The sequence below is a fragment of the Camelus dromedarius genome, chromosome 26 (genome assembly GCF_036321535.1).
Source record: "Camelus dromedarius isolate mCamDro1 chromosome 26, mCamDro1.pat, whole genome shotgun sequence".
Lineage (NCBI taxonomy): Eukaryota > Metazoa > Chordata > Mammalia > Artiodactyla > Camelidae > Camelus > Camelus dromedarius.
In genome coordinates, this window is record NC_087461.1 from 15,311,838 (window position 1) to 15,339,547 (window position 27,710).

Below are 27,710 nucleotides of genomic sequence, written 5' to 3' on the forward strand. Positions count from 1 at the left end.
TGGAAATGGCGTTATGTTGTTGTTTTTTTATGGCTGAACAGTAGATTGTCTTTTCTTCAGTGAAAACTCTATTATATTTTAAGTATGTAGAAAAGTATCAACTACATAATGCGTGTAAAGTGTATCAGGAAAAAAAAAATCCTACCTGTTAAATCTCAGTATTTTACCATATTTACTCCAAGTTCTTTTTTTTTTTTTTTTTCCCAAAAGAAATAAAAAGGGGAGGGGGTGTGGTTGGTTGTTGCAAACTTCTTGGTGTAGGGATTCTTTATTCTTGGAATCCTTTGTTCTTGAAGCTGTGGGTCGGGTCATGGTGCCCCTGTAAAACCTCTAACAAAACAAATGTTATTTTCTATTCTGCAACTTGTTATCTTTATATAAGTGCAAAAGTGTTAATTTCCTTAATGGTCAGAGCCTTGAGAATAGGCTCTCCTGTGTATTCCAGGCTCTAGGCAACATTCTTTTACAAAAGGTGCAGAGCTAGCAAGACTGAGCCTAGGAAACGGTGCAGGGTTGAAGCCAAAGGAACAGGTCTAATATGGAGTCAGGTTTGTTCTTTTTTATTACATAACATATTCTTCCATTCACTCCTTTCATCCAACAATCTGTTTTGAGCACTTGTCTACACTGCATGCATTCAGATCTAATGCATTCTTTTTGCCCCCATACAAGATTCCACCTTATGAATGCACCATGAGTCACATACCCATTCTACTGTTAATGTCCATTTAAATTGCTTCTACTACTGTGCTCCTGCATCCCTTATAGAAATGAACATTCTTGTACACGTTCCCTTAAATTTTTTTTTATTGAAGTATAGTTGATTTACAATATTATGTTAGTTTCTGGTGTACAGAGTAGTAATTCAGTTATATACATATATATGTATTCCTTTTCATATTCTTTTCCATTATAAGTTATTACAAGATGTTGAATATAGTTCCCTGTGCTATACAGTAGGACCTTGGTGTTTATCTATTTTATGTATAGTAGTGTGTATCTGCTAATCCCAAACTTCTAATTTAGCCCTCCCCTCACCTTTTGCCTTTGGTAACTATTGTTTATTTTCCACGTCCATGAGTCTTTCTATTTTATAAATAAGTTCATTTGTATCATTTTTAGATTCCACATATAAGTGATATCCTATGGTATTTGTCTTTCTCTGTCTGACTGACTTGACTTAGTATGATAACCTCTAGATTCAATCATGTTGCTGCAAATAGCATTATTTCATTCTTTTTTAAGGCTGAGTAGTATTCCACTGTGTATGTATACCACATCATCTTTATTCACTCATCTGTCGATGGACATTTAGACTCCACTTTGTGAGTATTTTTGAAGCTGTGTTGTGGAGCGGGGTATATGTTGTCAGGAAGATATTTGGAGAGGAACATAGAGCTGTTTAAAAAATCACTGCTCTTTTTGAACTAGACTGGCTGTCTTGTCATCCCCATCTCAACCTGGTATGTCAATGGATCATACAAATTCTTGAACAAGTTGTGATAGCCCGACTGCCCATGGAAATAAGGAAGAAACAAAAAAAGAAAACAACAGAATTTCCCATAAGGGTAACACGTTCAGTGAGTACATGTCTCATGCCAGGCACTTCATATCACCTTGGTGACTCCTTACTCCAACCCTAGAAGAGCCAGCCATGTCTCAAAAATGAGAGACAGGTGCCACACCATCTACATTTACCCCCTTTGCACCCACAACTCAACCCGCTCTACAACTTCCCCGTCATTACACCCAAGCAACCCCTTAGACCTCCTGTGACTTCCAAGCCACTAAGTTCCATGAATAATTGTTGGTCCCTTCAGGAGAGTTTGACACAGTTGATCGCTCCAGGTGAGGAAGGGCACACTCAGAGGTCTAGGAAACCCATCATCCCCCTTAATAGTTTCAGGGGCTCTTGAGTGGAGATGTGAGGAGGCAGAGGTGTGGTGGTCATCCGTGTGTACCTTTCTTGTTAACATCTCAAGGCCTCTGTCACTTGCTTCTTACGGCTGTTCCCATCCTCTCTGCCCCTTGTTAAGAGAACGTTGGAAAGTAGGCCTCTTTATTTCTCCAAAGTCCCAAGCACAGGAGGCTCTTCTGTGCAGCAGACTCTGGCTAGATATTTCAGTCCCTGGCAGGCGATGTCTGCAAAGGGCAGTGTAGCAGTTGATAACATGTGATATGAGACATTCTTGCCCTAAAAAATCCAGTGTTCATTCCTTCCTCAATCCCTCATTTCATGCTCCCTGTATTGGTTCTCTGTTGCTGCAGAAGAAATTGTCCCCAAACTTCAGGACTCAAAACAGCAACAGGTTTAGTTTCCTTGGGGCGGGAGCCCGGGTGTGGCTCACCTGCTGGGCCTTATCTCACCTGGCTGTTGGCAGATTCAGTTCTTTGCAGCCTATTGGCTTGAGGCCTCCCTCAGCTCCGTGGCACACTGGCCTCTCGGTGGAGGATCCCACAACATAGCAGGCTGCTTCATCAGAGCCGACAGTACAGAGTGAGAGAGACAGGGCCAGCTAGAGAGGGTGCTAGCAGATGGAAGAGTCCATCCATCACAGCCTAATCATGGCTGTGACATCCCATCCCTTGGACCTTATTCTGTTTATTAGAAACAAGTGATTAGGTCCATCACACACTCCAGGGAAGGAAATGGCACAAAGGCATGAATCACTGGGAGCCGAGTCAGAGGTTGCCTACCACCCTCAACCCCTGCTGCCCAACTGGGTAATTTCCATGGGTTATGTCTCTAATGCAGGCTCCTGCCTCACCCATATTGCTGGATGAACCTCCGCCTTGGACCTCTTTTTGTCTTTGCCTCCATGGCTTTCTAGTTCCCTCCCTCCAATGTTTTATTCATTTCTTAATCAGCAATTTAGCTGTCTCTCAGTCTCCCTTTAACAGCAGAGGCTAATATCTATTACGTACGTAGTATGTGCCAGAAATGATCCTAAATACTTGATGTCTTTTAACTCATTTAATCCTAATGAACAATATGAGCTATATCCTCACAGCAATTCCATTTTACAGATTAGGAAGCCAAAGGACAGAAGGAGAGAGACTTGTTCACGGTAACACACTACAACATCTCTCCAACCACAGTCAGTCAATTTCCAGGAGCCTGTGAGGAGGTTTTGCTAAATGAACACCTTCTCTTTTTTCTCTGTAAAAGGAATTCTGCCACCTGCTTTTAAATAATGCATGCTGTTAAATAATCTGTATTTCCATCATCAGTATGTGTATGGAAAGGTGAAAGTTTCCCTCTGCTTGGCTCCTTTATCTTCTCAAATTACCAGTCATTGGACTCTGACCACAGGCTCTATAAATATTTTCAGGAATCGATGCTGGTCTCTCACTTGAATGGTTTTTCTCCTCATCACTTTGTGCTGGAGTTGACACATGTCAACTTTGAAAAAGGGTTGACATTTGCTCAAATCTCCTTAACATTCTAAAGTGTCAGGCATTAAAATTCATAAATGTTTGGCTCAGTTCTAACTTCCGGCTACAGCTCAGGGTGTAGAGGGTCCCTGATAGCACCATCATGTCAAGTGTTCTGGATACTCTGGGATGTGGGTCTGATGTCCTCCATCCGTCTTCTGCCATCTTCGTTCTCTCACGTTCTGGTGAACACCCAGGACATCCAGAGAGAAGGCACCTGGGTGCTGTGTGTGTGGCATGGCCCCTGTCCTTGACTGGAACCTCCTCCCCTGCCCTTTGGGCCCAGAAAAACAGCCCATTTGACCTCTTCCCCAATGTAAATAGCCTTTTCCCCACTCTCATGCCTGCTCTGCGTTTATACACCCCAATCCATGGGAGAAAGAACAGCTTTTCTTCTTAACTCTGGGTTTTCCTCAACCTTAGTCCTCTGTTCTCAGAGGCCCATGTGCTCTTATGTATGTTATTCATACAGCAGATATTTATTGTCTGTTATGTGCCTGGTTCTATTCTTTCAAAAACCCTCCTATTTTGTGTGACCAATATAAGTTTAGGTATTTTGAATGTATGTGTTGGTGTCTGGAAATCTGACAAAACTCTGGATACTTTGCAAAGACACTGATTAACTTTTTCGTAGAAATTAGATCACCATTTAACCAGATCTGCCTCTGTGTTTAGAGCTCCTGTAGTTGGAACTCCCAGGGATGGTGGCTACTTTCATCTTTTGTAGATTGAATCGCAAAAATTTATTTTACTAGTGTTACCGAGAAATGAGTTCATCGCGATGTACAGGTTTTGTTGTTTTGTGTATTTCTGTGACTTTTACCACCTAAGCAACAGATCAGAAAGTCAATTCCCAGGCCTAAGAAACTCTTGGCAGCAGACTTAAATAAGACATAAGTTATATGAAGATGTTGTATGTGTAGCCAGTAATGATATAATATGCTAGCTCTGCCTTGGGAACTAAATGGAAGTAAAGGAAATATGTATTGATAATTTTTTATGAATTTAGAATTTTAAAAATAGCAATAAGTTTTCTTGTATTTTCTTCCCTGCAGTTTTTAAAAATAATTGTATAAATTAAAGCTTATGAGTGTTAGGAACACTCTCAAATAAAAGAATTGTTATTCCAAACTGTTAAAAAAAAAAAAAAAGACCCCAGTGGTCTCCTTGATAACCTGAGGTCTTATATCTTCCTAATTACCATTTTATGAAAGTATAACTTAATGACCATCACACACATTTTAAAAAGAAGTAACATGACATAGTGTAGCATTTGGAGAGAGAAGAATCAAGTTCCTGGTTCTGTCACTCACTAGCTGTATGATCTTGGATCAAAGTTTCCACTGTCACCACCTTCCATTGGATGAGACGGTAGTGATGAGACAGTAGTTTAATAGCACATTTGTGAAGTCTCACTTTCTTCACTAAAAAAAAAAAAGTCACATGGTGTTGAGGACTAGTTTAGGGTATCAGCGATGATGCTTACAAAGTTACAACATGCTAATCAAATTTGGGGTGCCATTGGTATATAATTTTGATTTAGGGACATTTGGGAACCTACTTTGCATCACTTCCTTGTGAAGCAATGCCCAAGCCATATGCACTTCAGCCACAGTCCTGTAATTCCAGGCTCTCTGGGGTGGGAGGGGCTGGGAAGCATGCAGTCCTTCTGGAAGACGTGTTCTTTCCAAGAGCCTCTAGGGGAATGGCTCATTCATGGGACTGTCGGAAGGTTCTAGCCTCAAATTTCTACCTTACTTACTTTGCCGTAAGAGGAGTACAGCCATTGAGAGAGAAAAAGACAGCTTAGAAAGGGAAGGTATAATATCTACTTACTCGCTAGACCTCTGAATTTGGAGAGAAATAAAGGGAACCAGAAGAGGCTTGCCTTTGTGGGTTCGTGGACTTGTAAAATTCCTCTGAATCTGTGTGTGTTGGTGGTGGTGTTTTTTGTGGTTTTGTTTGGGGAAGTCTATAAACCTCATAGAACCCAAGTTCCACTAAAGTTTAGGAAATGCTGTTTCAGACAAACAAATCACCTTGAGAGAAACAAGAAGTCTTATATAAGTAGTTTTGACCAAAAGTCCATTGGTATATTCTGTAGACCCCTGTGATGTTCTAAGAAGGTATTCTTGAAAGCAAGCTAGTATTAATATAAAATTACTGAAATCCTAGGTTGTTATAGCTATAACCTTAAGAAAGTTTAAAACCAAGTACAGAGATAAATAAGTCTTGGATTAAACCAATGGTGGTAATATTTGAGAGCAGGTTGAAGTGTGAACATAGTAAGAGGTTTTGTGATGATCATTCGTATACTCTTTTGGCTCCGATTTAAGGTGTTCAAAAAAGCAGTCTAGGTTGGAAACTATATTTTGAATTGGTTAAGAATATACAAGTTAGTTTTTAAATCAATCTTTAAATGTTGAATAAAATCAATTTTAATGTTTTATTGGATAGGTAGATTTAAAATTAGAACATTGTTGGGGAGGGTATTGCTGAAGTGGTAGAGCGCATGCTCAGCATGTGTGAGGTCCTGGGTTCAATCCCCAGTACCTCCATTAAAAAAGTAATCCAATAAATAAACCTAATTACTCCCCCTCCAAAAAAACTAGATAAAATTAGAACATTAAATGATGCAAAGAAAAAGAAAAAAGAAAAGAAATGAGGCTCCAGAACCACATTTATTTAAAATTCATCATTGTAAAAGCTTTCATTAAAAAGTTAAAAATCCTCTTGCTGTCTGATTCATGTGCTTGTATGTATCACACTGAGAATAGCCTCCCAGTCATACTTTTGTGCTAAAGAGAACGCTGAGTATAATCTTCACTAGGTATTCTAGAGTCATTTGTGTGTACCTTCCTTGTATTAAATCCCTGAACTTTCTATTTTTCCCCAAGACGTTCTTATGAGATATAAATGGAAGTTTATTTTGCATGAAAGTCATATTTTAACTTAATACCTTTAATCTCACCCTAGTGGTTGGTGAGTTTAATTGGTATCTTGCACTAGATGAAATGAAAGGTTTAAATCTTTAGACTCTAGAATCTAGCTGTTTGGCTCAACATGTCCTGCTCCCTCTTAGGAACTGTGTGACTTGGTCATGTCGTTGAGGTCTCTGTGCATCAGTGGTCCTCTTCTTGAAAATGGAGGGAATCTTGGGAGGAGTAAATGGGATCGTGTATGTGAAATGCTGAATCCTGTTTCTGGCACATAGTAAGCAGTTAATGAATGGTTGTTGTATTATTATTATTATTATTATTATTATTATTATTATTATTATTATTATTATTATTATCATCATCCAAAGAAAAGAACTCATTTCCCCCCAGTTTGCATGTAAGAGCATTAAAAAACTCACAAGGAAATGAGCAAAACTTCAGTTTCACCAACCAGTGCAGCAGTTTTGTATGTCTGTAATATAAACTCTATTCCATTGGCATCTATAGGTCAGCTAAGTCCTAGTACAGAACGGGACAGACCAGAGCCTATATATACATATATTATTTTTAATAATGACATAATTTTCTAAATCAGGTTCACATCATTATATCATTTGAAGGAATTCTACCATTTCTCTTCCTCTTAACCATGACTCTGTGAAGAGCAAAAAGTTGCAGCAAATGTTGGGTTTCTGAAAGTGAATGATAACTCATTTTTTCTTACCTATTTGCTCCTATACTCATTCTTGCATCAAATATTTTAACATATGCTGTGCATATACCCATGATGTAACAGCACTGGAGTCAGGGGAGGGAAAGAGTGATGAAAGTGTTACTGAGTCCAAATTCATTCTGTTCGCCACACAACAGGCCAATAAATCAGGAGACAAGGTGTTGGGGCAATGAATAATGACTTTATTCAGAAAACCAGCAGACTAAGAGGGTGGCAGACTAATGTCTCGGAGAACCATCTTCCCCAAGTCAGAATCCAGGCTCTTTTTGTGCTAAAAAAGGGGAGGGGGTCTGGTTGGTTGTTGCAAACTTCTTGGTGTAGGAATTCTTTGTTTTTGGAATCCTTTGTTCTTACAGCTGTCCATGTGGGTCAGGTCATGGTGTCCCTGCAAACCTCCAACAAAACAAATACTATTTTCCATTCTGCAACTTGTTATCTTTGTAGAAGTGCAAAAGTGTTAATTAATATCCCTAAGGATCAGAGTCTTGAGAATGGGCTCTCCTGTATATTTCAGGCTGTAGGCAACATTGTTGTACAAAAGGTGCAGAACCAGTAAGACTAATCCTAGAAAACAGGGCACAGGATTAAAGCCAAAGAAACAGGTCTAATATGGAGTCAGATTTGTTCTTTTCTATTACAAAAGGGATGGCATTTATAAAGATACCCAGCCATCCAATGATGAGTTTCTCTGACAGAAACTCCTACCAGAATTCCTAGAATGCCCCTAGAAATGGCCAAATACTCAGACACAATGATGGAACTGTATCACAAAGCAACAAAATAAAGCACTAGATCCTGCCAATGCGTTTTCCACAAGCTCACCAATGTGCAGATGGTCCATGGAAACATGTTCATGCCCATCTGGCATTCTGAACCACCATGTTCCCTGTTGTCTTTCCTTGTAGGCATTTGATGGTTTAAGCTCTGCGACCACCCGTCTTGTCGGTGTGTGTGGAAGACAGCAGCTGAGTAACCCCATCATCTCTACAGGGAACAGCCTCTTCGTGCGATTTCAGTCTGGCCCTTCTGGACAGAGCAGGGGGTTCCGAGCTCGCTTCAGACAAGGCAAGTACCATGTGGGTCTCCCCGAGGCACAAACTGTTCTTAAGGGTCCCTGTTGGTGCTGCAATAAAATGAGATCAGTCTTCAGAAATTGGTCCCAGCTTTGTACTTAACATGCAACAATTTCAGCAGAACAGAACTATGATTTGCAATGATTGTAAATGTTGATACTTTTAACTTTGCCTTTTTTTAACTTAGATGATGCTAACTTCCTTTGGGTCTCTGACCTCTCAAACAAGTTTTCAAAATGATACTTAAAAGTACCTTTACTATTAGAGATACTATTAAAGAAGTGTTTATTCAAATTTATTCATTCATAGATAAATTATCTAGCATTTATCCAAGGTTTTAGGCTAAGAAACACACTACTATAAATAATAAGACTTTCTTGTAGAGTCAGAGTCTAACCCTCAATGTAGTGAAGAATCAGTGTTGTTTTCCATCCATCGTTTTTTTCCTTAAATCATCATTTCTCAGTTCTTCCATTGCCTTTCATCTGGGATTTTCAGAGAGTAACCCTTTATCCCCCTGTCAGGGATGCAACCCAGAGCTGGAGGGGTTGCTGTCGGTTTCCCTACACCTCTGATTTTTATTCAGATGATCCTTTCATCTCAAATAAGTGTGGTTGTTTAGTCATTTAGTCTGTTTCAGTGAACTTGCTTGTGTTCCATAGTAAAGAGCCCTGGCTAGGAATAATTTCTGGATTGAACTCTCTCAAAGACGCAACTTTAGATTTTGGAGCAAGACAGATTGCAAAGTTCTTTCAAAGAAAGAATAGTTTCTTAACACTTTTTTCTTTTCATTTCATTAATCATTTATGTTTTGCTTCATAGTTAAAAAAAATCCCCAGTAGGTCTTTTCTGGGCTGTTATAACATCCTCCTCAATCTCACCCACTCTTTTCCCATATTCCTCCAAACTTCAACCTACAATGGTGAGTTCTGATCGTGACCTTCAGTGCTCCAGCATCTGTCCTGGCTCCGCACTGACTGGAGAACAGAGCCAAGCTTCTCTGGATGTTCCCCACAGGCCCATATTCTGCCCTAATGCTTTTCCAGCCTCACCCAGACACTCTGCAAGCCCCCCGCACTTCAGCCAAGTCTGTGTGGTGCAGCTCTTACCCCCGTCTGTCTTTGCTGGAGCTGCCCTCTCCCTGGACTACCGTTCCTCACCCCCAGATTCCTCCTTCAGCCACTGTCTCCTCTGCGAGGTGCCTCTTACACCCCAGCTGGCTTCCAGTCTTCTACTCCTGCAGAGCATTGCAACTTCCCTGATGATACACAGCTGCCCTTGGGAAGTCTAGTTTAATGGAGTATTTACTTTCCTAAAAAAGAAGTTGTTCATAAAGAGATTATCTCTCTGCCTGTCATTTACCAGTGGGCAGAGTAAGTGAATCAGTGCCAGAGTTCTGTTGACTGATTTGGACAATCTGTAGCCATTGACCCTACTGTCCTTTGCCACCCCCACTTCCTGCAACTGAAGAATACTGTTGTAAACGTAGGGTGTGTTCCCAGTTTCTCATGGTTTATGTGCCGCTTCCTTGGCAGAGGGCTTCCTTGACATTTTAGAAACTGGGAAACATCATTTACGTTTTCATTCAGCAAGTAACTGTCTTGTAGAGCCAGTAGAAACCAGATGTATCTGACCTGTGTGTGTGTGTGTGTGTGTGTGTGTGTTTCTCAGCCTGTGGCAGCTACATCCTCACCAGCTCTGCCGACACTATATCCTCTCCGTTGTTTCCTGCCAACTATCCAAACAATCAGAACTGTGTCTGGACCATTCAAGCTCAGCCTCCATGTAAGTAACAGGGAAAAAAGAATCCAGGATGGATCGTGTCTGTGGGAAAGTCCATCTATGACTCATGTTTTTATGTCCTCCATGTGAACAATTGATGGCCTTCCACCTCTGTTTTTGGAAGTCTCAATTCCGGCTGTGCCCGAGAACAGGGGTTTCCTAATCTGGTAGGAAGTAATTTTTATTGTTTATTCTTAATTTTATTTATTTATTTATTTATTTATTTATTTATTTATTTACTTACTTATTTACTTATTTATTTAAATTTCAAGGCCTGGCAAGGGAAGCAAAGCAGAAACCTATAACCTTGCTGAATTGACAGGCATGTGATATTGGGGGGGGGGTAAGCAAAAATAATGGAATGCAGTTTGGTGCAGCCATTGTGGAAAACCATATGGAGACTCCTCAAAAGACTAAAAAGTAGACTTACCATATGACCCACTCCTAGGCATAAGGAACCCTAATTCAGAATGACACCTGCACCCCCATGTTCATAGCAGCACTATTTACAGTAGCCAAGACATGGAAATAACCTAAATGTCCATCAACAGATGACTGGAAAAAGAAGTTGTGATATATTTATACAATGCCATAAAAGATGACAACATAACGCCATGTGCAGCAACGTGGATGGACCTAGTGATTGTCATTCTAAGTGAAGTAAGCCAGAAAGAGAAAGAAAAATACCATCTGATATCACTTATATGTGGAATCTAAAAAAAAAAAAAAGAAAAAAGAAGAAAAATGAACTTAAATATAAAACAGAAACAGACTCACAGACAGAGAATATAAACTTGTGGTTGTGAGGGGAGAGGGGGGTGGGAAGGGACAGACTGGGAATTCGAGGTTTTCAGATACTGACAGGTATATATAGAATAGATAAACAAGTTTATACTGTATAGCACAGGGAAATATATGCAAGATCTTATAGGAGCTCAAAAAAATATAAAAACAAATGTATGTATATTCATGTATGACTGAAAAATTGTGCTGTACACCAGAATTTGACACAACATTGTAAACTGACGTAACTCAATTTAAAAAAAAGGAAAAATAAATAGTTTTTGATACTTGTGCCTTGAGTGCAGTTATGCTGAAGGCAGCTGCTAAATGAATCAATGAATAACAGGACCCATAGCCTGGAAGTTAGTAGCTCACAGTTTGGGGGTGCAATGCCCTGGGGCCTGTTGGTCTTCAATCAAGGTGGGAGTTAATTACAAAATCTGTTCTCTGCAGCGATGCACGTATTAAAAACATCCCAGCACAGGCCATGGAGAAACATTTAATAAGTGCGTACATTATTTTATTTTTAGAATCCTAGAATCTTATTTTCTGACTTGGTAACTATCCAGAGGTAAGGATTATCATCCACATTTTACAGAGAAAATGAGGAGACTCCTAAAGCCTGAAGTGAAGTCACCACAAGGAGGATGATCCTGGGGCCATGATGGATTCTTCGAATGAGCCCTGTCCTTCCTCGAAGTTTTCAGGAAAAATTGATGATCTGAGACATAATGTGAAAAAGGCATTAAGTGCTTGACTCTGCTCTGTAATTAATGACCTGTGTGATAACAGGAAATTCGCTTAAGCCAATGAGACCCCATTAGCTAATCTGAAAAATGAAAAGTTTGGCTTCGATATTCTCTAACATTTTCCCTAGGGATGTTAAGAGTTAACAAAAGAATATCTTTATTGCCCTGCATGTGATTCGGGGGGTGGTGATGCCATCATTAGCTGAAGAACACTGCCAGCCAGCCAGGAACTGAGCCTTGGATAAAGAAGACCCCTCCTTGGGTCCAACAGTTTTGCACCTAAGGATAATTTCTAAAGAGTTGTAAAGCATTTAGAGGAAAGATCTCACTGGCTCAAAGACGGTAATAGGGAAAGATTCTATTCTGAAGATTTCAGACCCTGAAAGAAAAACAAAAGGAAAATGTACCCATGCACATACTGTTCTGCAAGTAATTTAAAGCTTTTTTTATAAATGACTGAACCTCTGGGTCCCAAGTTGAGGCCTTAAAGTCACTCTGGGAGTGTTAGGATTGGTGTGCCAGGGAGAAGAATGTGCCTTATTTACAAGCACAGGTGAAAAATCAGAATTTAAGGACATTATTGTATTGAGAAGGATGTTTCTGAGAGGAACACAGCAATGTCTGGTACACTCCCCATAATCCATGAAGTAAGCCTACCCAGGGGTCCTCTTACAGGTACCTGCATTCAGATTCTATCGACATTTTCAAAGATGTCGCTTCTGTCACTCTTCAAAGGAAAGCTTGTAGCAGAGTAGTTACTTTTCCCCTTCACACCCTGTACCCCTGGGCTCATCTTCCAAATTCATTGCTTCCATGCTGGAGAACCAGCAAGTCAAAGGATCAGGGTTAACATTTCTCTCCCTGTGTGTTTTGCGTATCAGCACTTTATTAAATAGCCTTCTCTCTCTCTCTCTCTTTTTTCTTATAGTCAATCATATTACCCTCTCCTTTAGTCACTTTGGACTCGAAAGCAGCACAACGTGTACCCAAGACTTTTTGGAAGTTTTGGACGGCAGTCATGCCGACGCGCCCCTCCGAGGTACTGCCCTGCTCATTTCCCTCTGCGGCCCTGGCCGGGTTTTATTTCTATCCTTACATATGGATTTGGTGTCATTCAAGGTTAGAATGTTTCCAATGACTATGAAGGGCAACATAAGCCAAGTTAGGATAATGAGAGGCTAAGAAAGCAGGAGTGCATGTGAAGGTCAAGAAACAGCTTGTTCATGTCCAAGGATGTGAATAGTTTACATACATTTTTTTCTTAATTGGAAGTTGTGATTGCTTTAGACAGTAGGCAAGCGCAGTCCGTTCCAAGCATTAGATCGCACTCTGTGGGAGATCTCTTGTCCGTATCTGACCACAGTTCTTATATGCAAAGGGGGCATGTTTCTTCTGGTTTTGTCCTCAGTGGAAGCAAAAGAATCAAGCAACCAACCAACCAATCAATCAATCAATAATCTGGAGTTCTGTTTGTAAGACATCCCAAGAAAATTCAAGATTGCTGCCTTCTAGTTTCTGAAATGTCCTCAAGCAAAACAATCTCAGGTTATTTCAGCTTTCTCTGTGAGTCACTCCTATGTGAGCTTTGTCGCACAAGCTTCTCACCCTGCCCTAGAAGACACACTCCCTCAGAAAGGTGACTTTGTTTTGCTCATTGCTTTAATCCCAGTGCCCAGAACACTAGCTGGGACAACAGGGTTTTGCTCATTGCTTTAATCCCAGTGCCCAGAACAGTAGCTGGGACAATAGGGGGCAATTGATGGGTATTCTCTGCTCTGGGCAGACTTCGGATTGCATTCCTTGTGGTTTTTGCCTATAAGCATTTGGCCAAGGATGAGGCTATATTATTTAATAAACGCTTATATAGCACTTACCTGGTGCTGAGTGCTACTTGAAGAACTTTATAAATAGTAACTCAATTCATCCTCATATCCTTATGATAGAGGGTTTCATTATTATCCATGTTCCCCTTTCTCGAGTAAGAAAACTGAGGCACCGAGAACTTAAGGAACTTGACTCAGGTCACGGAGCTAGTCAACAGCAGAGCCAGGAGTTGAATCCAGATATTCTGGCTCCAACATTCACACATTTCTCTGCTATTATATATCACTTTTGATATATAATAATAAATATTAGCACATTTATTTCTGCAGGCCCCAACCACACTGGAGATTTTAGCAGTAATTACATTTGGAGATAATCTGTGTTGTTCTTATCTTCCCCCTAAGGCTCTTTATCATATTTAGAAATCGTCTCTCTTACGCTTGTATCTACAGTTTATTTTTAATTATCAGGCAGCGTCCCAAACACTGACCCCAATTTGATAGTGACTTCTTCTGTTTGCTTTGGTCTCTTGTGATCCTAGCAAGTCCATGCTTACCTGTCATCATTCATCTCCTTGTCATTACCTTCATTATTTAGGCCGCTATTGTGGCTCCTCCATGCCCCACCCCATCACTTCCTTCAGCAATGCTCTGACGCTGAGATTCGTCTCAGATTCTGTGGTGAATTTTGATGGTTTCCACGCTACATTTGCAGCATCAACATCAGGTAAGAGCTGTTTGCAGCTGGCGCTGCTCGGTTAAGAGGAAGGGGTAGAAAATCCTTGGTTTGTTATTTGGGACTCTTCCACCTTCAGAGTTCAGAGCTAGTTTCCTGAGATCACCTCTATGTCTAACCTTGCCTTCTTCCAAGTTAGGTTAACATGCCTGTAAATTCTAATGGTAGTGAACTCTTTACCGCATCTTCTTTATCCCTTCATCCATTGACGGACACTTAGGTTGTTCCCAGGGCTCGGTGATTAGGACTGATTCTGCTGGGGTGAGCTCTGGTAGTGGGTAGCATTGGTTGGAGTGATCTTGGGTGACATACTTGTCCATGTGCCCTTGTTCTCCCTCGTGATATGTTTGTTAAGGGAGCCGCTGATGGACAATGTCCAATGGCATCTCTTACAGATGGACAGCTGCTGTTCTTCAGTCTCCCTGGTGTCACAGCTGGGCTCGGGCAGGGCTGGGTGTTGTCACTGATGCGGGATGGACAGTGGCACGTGGGGAGGAGGGGAAGCAGGAGTCACCCGGTACAGGGTCTCTTAGCCAGGAGAGTGCTGTTTGTTAGCTGCCGGCTTCCTCGTCATTTGCAGTTAAAAGCCTTCAGACACCTAGGAGATTTGTGTATGTTGCAGTGCTCTGCTGACTTGTTTGGTTGTTTTTTATGAGGGGGAGGTAATTAGGTTTCTTCACTGATTTCCACTTGAAGGAGGTACTGGCGATTAAACCCGGGACCTCCTGGGTGCTGAGAATGCGCTCTACCACTGGAGCTATACCCTTCCCCCTCGGTGCTCTCTTGAGAAGAAGAAGCTGAAACACTGCCTTCTGTTCTAGGCCAGGGTGGAAATCATCCTGGTCAGAAATGCAGGGGGGCTACAGGATTAAAATCATTCTCATATTACATACGAGAGGAAAGGCTTTTAGAAAAGAAACCACAGTGAGTCCTTCTAATCCAGCATACCCTGTAGCTTTTAGTTCTCAGTTTTCAGAATCTTTTCCTTATTATATATGACATGGATTTTTAAAATTATGAGATGGAAATAACATATCCTTTGTTGCTGCCAACAGCTCTTCTAATGTCCTTTCTTCTTTATCTTATGGTGTCTCGTATTCAGTATGTACTCTGCTACTCACTTTGTTTCTCTTTTCTTCCAGCCTGTGGTGGAATCTTCCACATGGCTGAAGGCATCTTCAACAGCCCTGGATACCCAGAAATTTATCCCTCTAATGTGGAATGTGTCTGGAACATTGTCAGTTCCCCTGGCAACCAGCTCCAGCTGTCTTTTATGTAAGTCCTTTTTTATAGTGTATTGTTTCAGTGAGAATGAATCTGCAGGAAGGAAGCACTGTTACTAATAGGATGGACAACTAATAGCATATGTGTCCAAACAACTGTTGGAGAATACGATGGGAACTTTGGGAAGTCTGTTTCCAAATTTCCTCTGTTTCAGTCATAGTTGAGGTTATAAACAGCATTAAAATTCTCTTAAGAATGGTTTTAGAGTTCTGCCTAACATTACCAAAAATACGTGCCTGATCTCTTGGTACATTAATTTTTGGAATGCTCATTTTCAGAAAATATTAATTTCATCTTTTAAAAAAGGGGACATTTAGGTTCTTTGGGAGAATGATTAACATTCTTTCTTCCAGCAGAATTCCCCATTTCAATTGCCCAGATATCTTATTCCCACCCCAATCCACCTTTTCTTCTACTCCTAACAGAAGAATGATTTTGAAAGGTTTTTTTGAAACTGCTGATCTGACATAAATAGACTGCCAGATATTTCTGCAGTAAAGATGAGTTTATTTAAGATCAGCAAAGAATTGTAATTTGGGATCTGCAACCATGGCAAGTCCCTGCATAGCAAGAGAAGCAGAACAATTTTATAGAGAAGAAAAGGAAGTTGGGAGGGCTATAGTAAACAGAGTCCATGGCTTCTCACTGGTTGAGTCCTTCAGGAATGAAGAGAAGTCTTTCTTCTTCCTGTTGAACTCTGCTGTTTTTGCATGGCATGAGAGATTCCCCCTTATGGTATCCCAACTCTATTTAATTAAAGCTTCTGTTTATTAATTTTTTTTTTTACATTTCCCCCTTTTGATCAAGATGTTTCTCTGAAACCGTTGCATTTCAAGAGTCAGGTTTTCTACTTTCAGTGTCTTTCTGTGCATCAGTGTCAGGAAGGACCATTTCATGTTGGAGGGGAAGTGCAAAGACCGAGAACCTTTAAGGTCATATTTGAGTAACTAGGAGGCATAGGAGGGAGAACACTCAGGTACTTTTTGGGGGGGGGGGGGTGGAACAGGTTATTTTTTTTTTAATTATTGAGTTATAGTCAGTTTACAACATTGTGTCAATTTCCATTGTAGAGAACAACTTTCCAGTCATACATGAATGCACATACATGCATTGTCATATTTTTTTCACTGTGAGCTACCACAAGATCTTGTATATATCTCCCTGTGCTATATACAGTATAATCTTGTTTATCTATTCTACATATGCCTGTCAGTATCTACAAATTTTGAACTCCCAGTCTATCCCTTCCCATCCCCCTCCCCCTTGGCAACCACAAGTTTGTATTCTATGTCTATGAGTCTGTTTCTGTTTTGTATTTATGGTCATTTGTCCCTTCCCACCTTCCTTTGTTTCTTTGTTTCTTTCTTCTTCTTCTTCTTCTTCTTTTTTTAGATTACACAGCTCAGGTACTTTTCGTTTAAAATTCATATGATATCAAGACCATAAACCTTGGAGATCATGTGAAGCCTTATGTCATCATCAAAAGTTTGATGACAAACATCTAACAGGTCTAGTCTGTCTCATCAAATGTTGTCTACTTTAATTCCAGAAAGTCTTTACTTTCAGGTCACCAGGTGATGTGCAGGTCCAGTCAGGCTTCAGTGATTTCTTTAGGTGTGCCACATGAATCCAAGAGTCTGTTCCTCAGAGTTTGGTGTCACAGGGGTTGTTGGTTAGCAGTACCTGATAGGGGCCTTCCCAGTGAAGTCAAAGTGAGTTCTTCTGAAGGAGTCTTTTCCAATAGACAAAATCTCGAGGTTCCAAAGGGTGATGCTTAATGTCTTCATCTCCCAAGGGTGCACTGTGAAGAGATTGCTCTATCAAACCATGGTTATTTTTAATAGAAGCAATTAATCATTTGCAATATTGAAAATTCTCTCCTTCTATCAGTTGTGGGTCAAAAGAAGTGGGAGGCAAATGCATTGGAAATCCTGTGACTATAGAGGATAAGAGTTTATGAGTGACAAAAGGGGTGAATCCAAGATTTAGAAGAACTAATGGCAATGCTTTTGACCAAGGTATTTGGAGGGCCTCCATACATTTTTCCAATTGATTCTTAATGATTCTGCCAGTGGGTCTGACTAAACCAGAGGACTGAGGGTGTAAACACAGTGAAAGTGTAAAACTAGCCAAACAGAGCAGACTTGTCAAAGCGTCTGGCCAGTAAAGTGGATTCCTCAAACACTATGAAGTTTGGGAGGAGTTCCCCAGGTAGGGATGATCTTTTCCAAAAGAACTTTTGCCACAGAAGAGACAGTAGCTTGGCTGCAAAAGAAGGCTTCCACCCAGTGTGAAAATATATAGACTATGACAAAAGTATATTTATATCCATTAGAGGAAAACTTGTATGAAATCCATTTGCCAGAGCTTGAATGATCCATTAGGCAGTTTAAAATGTCTGAGAGCAGTACGAACAGGCTGCACTTTGGACAAATGGGACAAGTGAAGTAGGCACTTTTTTCAGCCTTGTTAATGTTTCCTCTCTAATATTGATTTATGACGGCCATCATCTGGTCAGTAGAACAGAGGTTTAATGCATGCACAGAGGTGACGAGTGGGAACTTTAGAGTGTCTGATAGGAATAAGTTGTAATTTGATCCAAATCAGAAGTTTCTCTTTTGGTCAAACCAGTGATTATTGATTTTCCCATCTTGTTTTCTTTTTTCTGAGGCCAATTGTTGGGCTCCATGAGGACAGAATTCCTCATGGAGATATCAGCAAAGCGATTTCCTTTAGCTTTCAGAGAGTCAGTTTTAGAATAACCAGAATCTCAATAATAGCTAAAAAGACAGGTAAAAGTATTGTATCCAATAATTCCTAAACACAGGGGCCATTTAAAATTTTTTTCCCACCGGAAATAAGGAAGCCACATTGCTTCCACAATATTCCAAAATCATGAGCTACTCTGAAAGCATATCAACTACCAGTATAAATATTCTCAGGTTTGTCCTTGGCTAAAATATAAGCCTATGTAAAAGCATGTAATTCAATCTGTTGGGCCAAAGTAGCTATAGGTAAAGATGCTGCCTCAGGAACATCAAAAGGAATAGCGTCCTTGGAACTATATTTGCCTTTGTCACCTTTTAAATGAGAACCATCAGTGAGCCATGAGAAGCCAGCATTACCCAGTGGAATTTCCTGTAGATCACCATGAGGAGTCAGGAGGTGACCTTGAAGGCTGTGTCATCTGGTTCTTCTCATTAAATTGGGTTGAGGTTGTCCGATGGCATCTCTTCCAGGTGGACAGCTGCTGTCATTCCCCACTACTTGAGCTGTTTCAGTACTCCGAGGCAGAGATTGTTTTATAGTAGTGGGGTTGAGCACCAAGAGTGTGGCTCCAGTGTCAGTTAAGCGTGGAAGAAGTTCGTCCCCAATCTGGAGAAGTGTTTCTCCATGCCACTTAAGAGGAGGATTGAGAAGAGCCCCTGTAGTTCCTTAGAGTGCCATTATTAAGAATTGGGAAGATGGCAAAAGGCTGGTTAGAGGGCTGAAGGCACCTAGAGCACTTTAACGTGTAACAACCTCTTTTCCAATATTCTGGCTCTTTGCAATAATAGCAGAAGCTAGTAGAGCTTTGGTTTCATTTAGGAGCCTTCATTTGTTGTGGTTGAAGATTAGGAATGTTGGCAGTTTTCCTCTGAGGTGACTCATCTAGAGTTTGTGAGGGCTGGTTTGCCACATTAACTAAATCTGGAGTGGACATAGTTTCCTGTTACATCCTGATCCTTTTATTAGAAAGGAAAGATCCCAGTTCAGCCAGTTTTCAAATATTTTATACCACAGACAGCTTAAATGGTTTTCAAGCCTAAATACTAGCCAATTCTAAGGAGATATGTTGGTCCTAAAGGAGCTAGGCCAAAGGCTTTTTCAGCCAGTTTCGAGAAACTAGCCCTTTGCAAAGGAATAGACTGAAGGCTAAACAAAACTGGCACAGTTTCAGTGAAATGGCCCCTGTTCCCGAAGGAATGGGTCAAAGGCTAGCCAGTTTCAGTTGAAACAGTCTGATTTCAAATCAGAAAGAAGTGCCCAACAACTACTCACGTGCAGAACAAAGTATTGACTGGTAAGATGAAACTTCAAAATAGATCTTGAATAAAACCTGGAGATCTTCAAATGCAAACAAAGTATGAGCTCAGATCCAAGAGAAGAACATACATTTGAACTCTAGGGTCCACAGGAAAAGCAGTGAGTGACAGTGGGCTCAATCTGTGGGTACCACGCCTGTTTGCTTACCAGCCTAGAGCTGTCGTGGGTCTCATCTGGTCCCTGTATAAGCCACCAAAATGTTGATCAGAAATTAATAGATTGCCAGCTATTTCTCCAGCAAAGATGGATTTATTTAGGATCAGCAGAGAATTGCAATTCTGGGTCTACAACTACGGTGAGCCACTGCAAATCCCTGCACAGGATGGGAGGGAGAATGCTTTTATAGAAGGGAAGAGAGAGCCCTGAGGGCTACAGTAAACAGACTCCATGACTTCTCATTGGCTGAGTCCTTGCCAGGAAAGAAGAGTCTTCTTCCTCTTGGGCTCTGCTGTCATGTCAAGGCACGAGAGCACCCCCTCCTGGTTTCCCAACTCTGTATAATTGAGATTTCTGTTTATTAGTTTTTTACAGAACCTAGTGGTTGATTTGTAAAACCACTCTCATATTCCTCATTGAACTGTAAGCCTTTTGAATATGAACTAAGGATATGAAATCAACAGTAGGGTCACATCACATTCTGAGTGGTCTTAGGTTAAATTAATTAAAAAATAATAATGTATTTTCTAGAAGTAGACAGTGAAAAGCATGTGGTCTGTGAAATGGGACTTTTTAATCTAAAAGGGAGGTACTTGTAACATGCCATGCTGGTAATGGATGCTTAACAAATATTGAATGATAAGATTTGGGTATTTAAATTGCCGTTTAAAATTAAATGTTATTTATTTTACTATGTCACATAGCATTGGGCTTTGGCTGGGGGTGCTAACTCTGTTTTTGAAAAACATCTACTTAGTAACTTACTGTTGAGAAAAGAGGACTGTTTTGAGGACACTGGTCTGTTTATTCAAAAAGAGTCTTGCTCCTTCTCCTAGACATGCCATTCTGTGCATTAAGAATGGGTTTTTTAAAATGAGAGAGAAATCTTGTTTGTGGACCACGTTCCACCATCTCAAGTTGCTTTCTTTCAGTCCATCAATCAGACAGTGCCTGATGCAGGGTCCAAGTGGCATTGTGTCAAAACAAAGGCACCCTCTGAGTGCCTGAAAGGCACTGCAAGTTTAAGTTGCCACGTGGGGAAGAGGTTTTGTTTGCTTTTGTCTTCACTAAAAACCCAAAGTTCTTTATGAAAAGAAATATATATATATATTTAATATGTATTTCTTTATTCAATAAGTATTTATTAAGTCCCTACTATGTGCTTATACGTGTAAGCACTTGTTATCCCCATGCTAGTTGCTTTGTATATAAAGCACATGTTACTCCCATAATAGATGCTTTATATGTAATGATGAATAAAAGACGAACATTGTTCTTATGATAAAATCTGAAGCCCTTCACATGGCTTACTAGGTCTCATATTGCTAAATAAAAGGACTTCTTTGGGGTCTTTTTCCTCTTGGTCTTTACAACATTCACATTCTTGATCGATCTGGTGTCCAGTGCTTATCAGGAGCCGGGCCAGGTACTGGGAATGTTTAAGACAGACAAGATCCCATTTCTTGATGTGTTACTGGTAAGTTCAGGTCAAGAAGCTATTTGTTTAAAACCTAAAGAGATTCGTTGCATCTGTAGGGCATAATCACGTCCATATAGGGCCACAGTTGTGATTACGGATGTTCACGTGTATAGCGCAAGGCTGATGCAGCCCTGATGTCCAATGAAAAGCTCTCCTCTGCCATTTCTAAAGTGTCTCACGTGGCAATCCAAAGATAAACGCAAATGGACAACACCGGGTGCTTCTTATAGAAAATGAGAGGTAAATACTCAAAGCAAGTATCATCCATTTTACTCTTTAAAGGTCACTAAATCCCGATTATTGCATCAACAAATCTTTTTTTTTAATTGAAATACAGTCAGTTACAAAGTGTCAATTTCTGCTGTACAGCACAATGTCCCAGTCATGCATATATTCTTTTTCATTTTTTTCATTAAATGTTATAACAAGATATTGAACATAGTTCCCTGTGCTACACAGAAGAAACTGTATCAACAAATCTTAATGTCTCATCTTTTTCTTTTCTCATCCATCAGAAGTTAATTTTGATTATTTCGTGTTACTTGCCTGAGTTTTACTTTTAAGATATAATTTGTGGAACGCAAGATGTTCCCCTTTATGTCGATGATAATGAGAAGGGTTTTACGGCAAGGCCTCTGAGTGAGTTATTTCTGCCCTGGTCTAAACCGTATCCAGATGGGAGCTTGGAAACATTCCCCTCGGGTGGGTGCAGAGCATATGAAAAGCATACGGAATACATCAAGTTCTAAAACATGGGGTTTGGATTGTGGACACTGCCGTGAAACTGAGTTGGGAGAAAAACTGGAGAAATTATGGTTGAATCTGTAACACAAAAGGACAGGGGAGAAATAAAACCTAAAAATTTTTTTTTTATAAAACAGATATTTAAAGGAATTAACAGAAAATGTACTTTTTGCCGGCACAGTCCTCCTAAAATGCGATTGATCTTGGTTCAAGAATCAAAATGAGATAATGAGAAACAGTGATTGTACTATTTTTGTTCCACGTCCTATTTTTACTAGCAGATCTGAGCCAATGTGTTTGGAAAGAAGGTAGATTTACTTATAAAATGAAGCGGCCTAAAACAAAGACTTCCAAGAACAAGAAAACTTTTTACAAAGTTTAATTTGATTCTTACAGATACCATCCTGCTATCATTTTTAATGAAATGTCTTTTTTTCACATTTAGCATTGGATTCATACCAGTCTGGTACTAAAACAGAAAAGACCTGCACTTAGCAATCTTTTGGGCCATTAGACCAAACTTTAACGTGCACATTGATCACCTGGGATCTTTTTAAAATTCATATTCTGATTCTGTTGGTGGTAGGGCCTGATTCTTCAGTTCAAACAAGCTTTCGGGTGGTACTGATGCTGTGAGACCATGTGCTGCACTTTGAGCAGAAAGGTTTCAGGGGCAATTTCATGTAAATTACCTGCTAAGGAAATTGAACACACTTCCTTCTGTTTTTCTGAGAATCAGAAGAACACAATTTTAGCATATTTATTGATAATATTGTGGGTAATAAAACTGAGCCTGAATTTAAGCGCCAAACTTGGCAATGATCCTAAAGATGGATTCAGAACAAGTCTTTGCCAAAAATGATTGTAGGTATAAACATTGTTTTACAAAGAATCTCATGGGCAAGGAAGACAGTGGAGGTAAGACAAATGTGTTTGTTTAGCTTGAAGTGGATACTTCCTGAATCTTCTGCTGCTCCATAATCAGTCCCAGCTTGCTGCTAAAACTATGTCTGGAATATAGATCCGGATGATCCACACTGTGGTCACCAGTGTTGATGGGCTTGTGAGAGCTGCAGACTCATTGTCCAGCTAGAGACCTACCAATGCTAGTATCTGGCTTGAGAAGCTAATGGTGGAGCAGAGCTGACCAGTCTGCTCCAGTGCTCTGGGTGACAGTGAAAGCTCAGAGGCGTGTCTGATAGAGCGATCCCACTGTGGGGCTCGAGGTCCCAGAACCTCCAGGCTGGTAGTCTTTCCCTGAAGCATCCTAACCCATTAGCTGAAACAGAGCCCCAGGAGTGCGCTACACTTCCCATCACGTGAAATCTTGCACACATAATGTTGGGCATTGACTGAAAAATACACAATAGGGAAGTAAGTCTTCTATTCTTGAGACGATTTTTTATCCTTTCCAAGTTTCTTTTCTGTTGTCTTACTAGGTCATTCTTCCTTCTCTTTATCTTGTCCTTCTCAGCAAAAACTCTCTTCCATTACTTCTGAAAACAGAATAGTTTGTATTCACTTCATTTACCATTTTTTATTATTAAATTACTTTTTTCTTTAAAAATTTATTGAAATAAGTAAAATAGTATAAGGCAGCAAAAGTTTCCTGTCCATATCCCTTTACCTTCTTGTCACAGAGATAACCCATATTTTGAATTTTATATGAATCATTTCTATGCATGTTTATATACGTTTATTATATATAGGTACACATATGTAATATATATATATACACACATTTCTCCATACACACTATATAATGTTGCTTTCAGCTTTATGTTTTACATAAATGCAATCATACTTACTGATTTTACTACAACTATATTGAATTTATAGATTAATTTTGGGAGAATCTTTATTGACTCTTTATTTTTTTGAACTTGGGATATCTTGCCAGTCATTTGTCTTCTTTTATGTCCTTCACTAAAATTTCATATTGTTTTCTGTAAAAATCTTACATTTTGTTACATTTATTCCTAGGCATCTTATTTTTATTGCCACTAAAAATGACATCTGTTTTTAAAATTACAATGTACCCTATGCATCTTACCCAAAATAACCCCCCTTAATTACTTGAGTTTTTCCTCCTAGAACTTTTCACTGCCTCACTATTTTTCTATTTATTTGTTTATTATCTCTCTCTCCTTCTAGGGGAAAACATTGTTTCTTTTCTTCATTGTCCTGTCCCAGTGTCTGGCAATATAGTAAAGAGTTTGTTGAATGAAAGTTAACTAAGTTATAGTGCATAAATTTTTGTTTGCTGGTATAAGGAAACCCTATTAATTTTTGCATTATCTTATCCAGCAACCATTCCATTCTCTAGAATGGCCAAAAAATTTGTTTCTTGTCTCCTGCTGTTATCTTCAGTGCCTGGAAAAGGACCTGACAGAGAAACAAAACAAAGCAAAACAAAACAAAACAAAACAAAACAAAAAAGAAACGAAAGAAAGAAAGTAAAAAAAAAAGGTACTTAGTATGTACTTATGAATGAATGAGTGCCCTTGAGTATGAATTGATTTTATAGGCCTTCTTTTCTGATTCTTAGAACATGTGCCCCTTTTCCTTCTCTTACTGCCCTGGAAAATACTTTAGTATATTGTGGAACAAAGTGATGAGAACAGGCTTTCTTGTGTTGTTCCTCATTTAAAAGAAATGTTTAAAATTTTTATACCTCTAAGTGTATTTTCTTAAGTGTTTGGTGGACATTTCTCATCCAGTTAAGAAAATTCCTTTTATTCCTAATTTTCTAAGAGTTCTTACGATGAATGGGTGTTCAGTTTTATCAAATGCTTTTTTCTGCAGTTGTCGCTGACTCTTTTGATATATTTTTGCGTTTGTTTTTCTCTTTTAATGCTTGTGTGTGTTGAATTGTTGTTGAATTGTTCTAATAGATCTTCTAATCTTAAACCATTGTGTGTTCAACTTGGTTAAGATTTACATATTTGACAGATTGATGGATTCATTTTGCTAATATTTTATGTAAGATTTTTCATCTGTATTATTGACAGTGACTTATACTTTTTCTTTCTTTGACCCCTCTTGACTGGTTTTGCTCTCAAGGTGATACTAACTTCATTAAGTAAGTTGGACACTGTCATATTTTTAAATATTTTTGTTAAAATTTGCATAAGATTAGGATTGGAATATTGATTTGATGAAGCTTTGGTAGGGTTTGCCTATAAAATAATCTGGGCTCAGATACTCGTTTTGTCTGCAGGCAATTTTTAATACTGATTTTTACTGATTTGATGGTCTTTTAGGTTTTTCATTTTTTCTTAAACTAGTTAAATTATTGTATTTTTGTAAAAAAATTGTCTAAGTGTTCAAATTTATTGATATGGGTTTTTAGTAGATTTCATTGTAATTTTAAATGTTTCTGATGTATCTGTAATTTTGTCCTTTTCTTGTTAGTAATTGCTCATTTAAACTTTCTTTTATTCTTGATCAGTTTTATTGGAGGTTTATAACTTTATTGGTCTTGTCAAAGAAATAGCTTTTTAAAAATTCTTTTCTAGTATTTAAAGTTGTCCTGTTATTTCCTCTGCTTCCTTTGTGGGTTGTTTTTTTTTTTTTTTTTTTTTTTCTGCTTTTCTAACTTCTGGGACTAGACATCTAATTAATTTTTCTTAGTATTTATTCTTCTCTACTATAAACACTTAAGGCTATAAGTTTCCCTCTAAATATTGCTTTTACCACACTCCATAAGGTTTAATACACAATGTTTTCACTTTCATTTAGTCCTAAACATATTCTAATTTCCATTGTGATTTCTTGTTTAGCTCATGGTTTATACAGAAAGGTGTTTTATGTATTCAAACTATGCGATCTTCTTGTTATCTCTTTGTGACCTAATTCTAATTTCATCTAATAGTGCTCAGAGAGCACTGTTTTTAGTAGTTTTAATAGTTTCTGAGATTTGATTCTTTGTCAACTATATTGATACTTTTTATACATGTTATTGGGCACATGAAAAGAATAAAATGTAGAGAATTTGTAAATTCTAATTGTTGGGTGTTACAGAAAGCTTGATATTGTCTTGCTGTTGTTATCGTAATTCATCATTTTGTGGAAATCACCAAAAATCATCTAATTGATTCCTGAGTATGTTTGGAAAATAACCCTAGAGTGGAGTCTCTGAAACTGCCCCTTTAAAAGTTACTAATTTATTTTGAGTAACCAAATCCTATAGCCTGTTCTTAATCCTGGATCTTTGCATCATTTGACACCCTTCATCACCCTCTCCATAATTCTCTCTTAGCTTCTGTGACATGACTTTGAATTTGTTTTTATCTTACTTTCCACACTACTCCTGTATTTATCATTTCCTCTCCCTTTCACTGTACTCAAAATATGGGTGTTCCCTAATCTGCTCTTTTCCTTTCTCTCTCTCTTTCTCTCTTTGTCTTTACTTATCACTCCCCACTTGTTCATTTGTAAACCCCCAATCTAGCCATGCTTCCACTATGACCACATATATACAGGTGGTAACACAGGTGGTAATGAAGCTGTATGTCCAAATACAGCCACAGAGGCTCTTTTGAAGCCCAAACTTGGCGCCATCAATTGGTTGAACTGGCTGTATATTTGCAGCTCCTGCTCTGGATAATCTCCTCTACTCCAGCCATCTGTTCATCCACCCTCACACCAGTACCACATTATCTTGATTATATCCAAGTTTTTTAAGCATTAAGGCCAATTTTTAAAAGCATTCATTTAGCATCTACATGATCTGGACTCTTTATATATGTTACTAATTACAGTCAGATGAGGCAGATACTATTCCTACCCTCCCTTCCCTTATGTCATCATAACTGCAGAATACAAAAAAATTTAATATGCTTGAACACCCGCTTGCATTATTACAAATGCTGTGTTTTCCTTCCTTTCCAGAAATTAATTGTCATTTAAGCTCTCCCAAAATTAACCCATCAAACCACTCCAGCTATGCTTTCTTAAAGCACTCAATGTTCTAACCAATCTAGACGGCTCACAGGTTTCTAAATATGTCCCACCCTTTCTGCATCTGTACTTCGGTTGCCACGCATTCCATGCCCACCATTTCTGCACCTTAAATCCAGCTACTATTACATTTCAGTCTCAAAAAGTCTTTCCATCAAGCTACTACTGAGCTTCACCATCAGATATGATACCTCTGTCTCAAAATTCTTATCCCACTTTATAGGTCTGATGGCACAATATTCTGCCTTATAATGATTTTTTCCCCTGTATTCTTGCTTAGTTTTCCCCCAGAAAGAAAATTCCTTGAAGGCAGTGTATTAATTGTCTTCAGATCTCTCATATAGCCATTTCAACAAATTTGAGTGAAAGAAAATTTTTGAGTCAGCTAAAAGACATTGTGATTAAAATTAAAGAAAAAAAATTTTAAAAGTAAGCAGGTCAACCCAGCATGTGATTCAGAATAATTCCCAAATTTATCCTATCAATTTAATCTCTTTAATTTTTCCCCCCATATCAGAACTTTCCAGCTGGAGGATTCTCAGGACTGTAGCAGAGATTTTGTGGAGATCCGGGAAGGAAACTCCACTGGCCACTTGGTGGGACGATATTGTGGAAACACCCTCCCCCTCAATTACTCATCCGTTGTTGGGCATAGCCTATGGGTCAGATTTGTCTCAGACGGCTCAGGAAGTGGCATTGGCTTCCAGGCTGCATTTGCAAAGAGTAAGTTGGTTCCACTATAGTGATGGCTTCCAGAATGTTTCCTACAAACTAGAAAGGATAACAGTATTTTCAGTAATGCACTAAGAACAATGCTGATCTACCGTATTTCCTGATATTTCTTGTCTTTGTGGAATTACTTTATTATATAAAATGTGCAAAAAATTAAATTCTATATGAATGGCTCATTAAGAGCCAGGGAGAGCATTCTCAGTGATTTTAATA

At 39.1% G+C, this 27,710-nt stretch overlaps 1 protein-coding gene across 2 annotated transcripts in view; it reads left to right on the top strand.

Annotated features, from left to right (window-relative positions):
* CUBN (cubilin) overlaps window positions 1–27,710 on the top strand; it is a 273,783-nt gene that overhangs the window by 135,187 nt on the left and 110,886 nt on the right. For both annotated transcript variants that reach the window (XM_064479416.1, XM_010992039.3), the window contains exons 32-37: window positions 8,013–8,172; window positions 9,852–9,965; window positions 12,423–12,533; window positions 13,916–14,044; window positions 15,196–15,328; window positions 27,283–27,488. In XM_064479416.1, coding sequence (XP_064335486.1) covers window positions 8,013–8,172; window positions 9,852–9,965; window positions 12,423–12,533; window positions 13,916–14,044; window positions 15,196–15,328; window positions 27,283–27,488 — 853 coding nt within the window. The remainder of the gene's footprint in view (window positions 1–8,012; window positions 8,173–9,851; window positions 9,966–12,422; window positions 12,534–13,915; window positions 14,045–15,195; window positions 15,329–27,282; window positions 27,489–27,710) is intronic.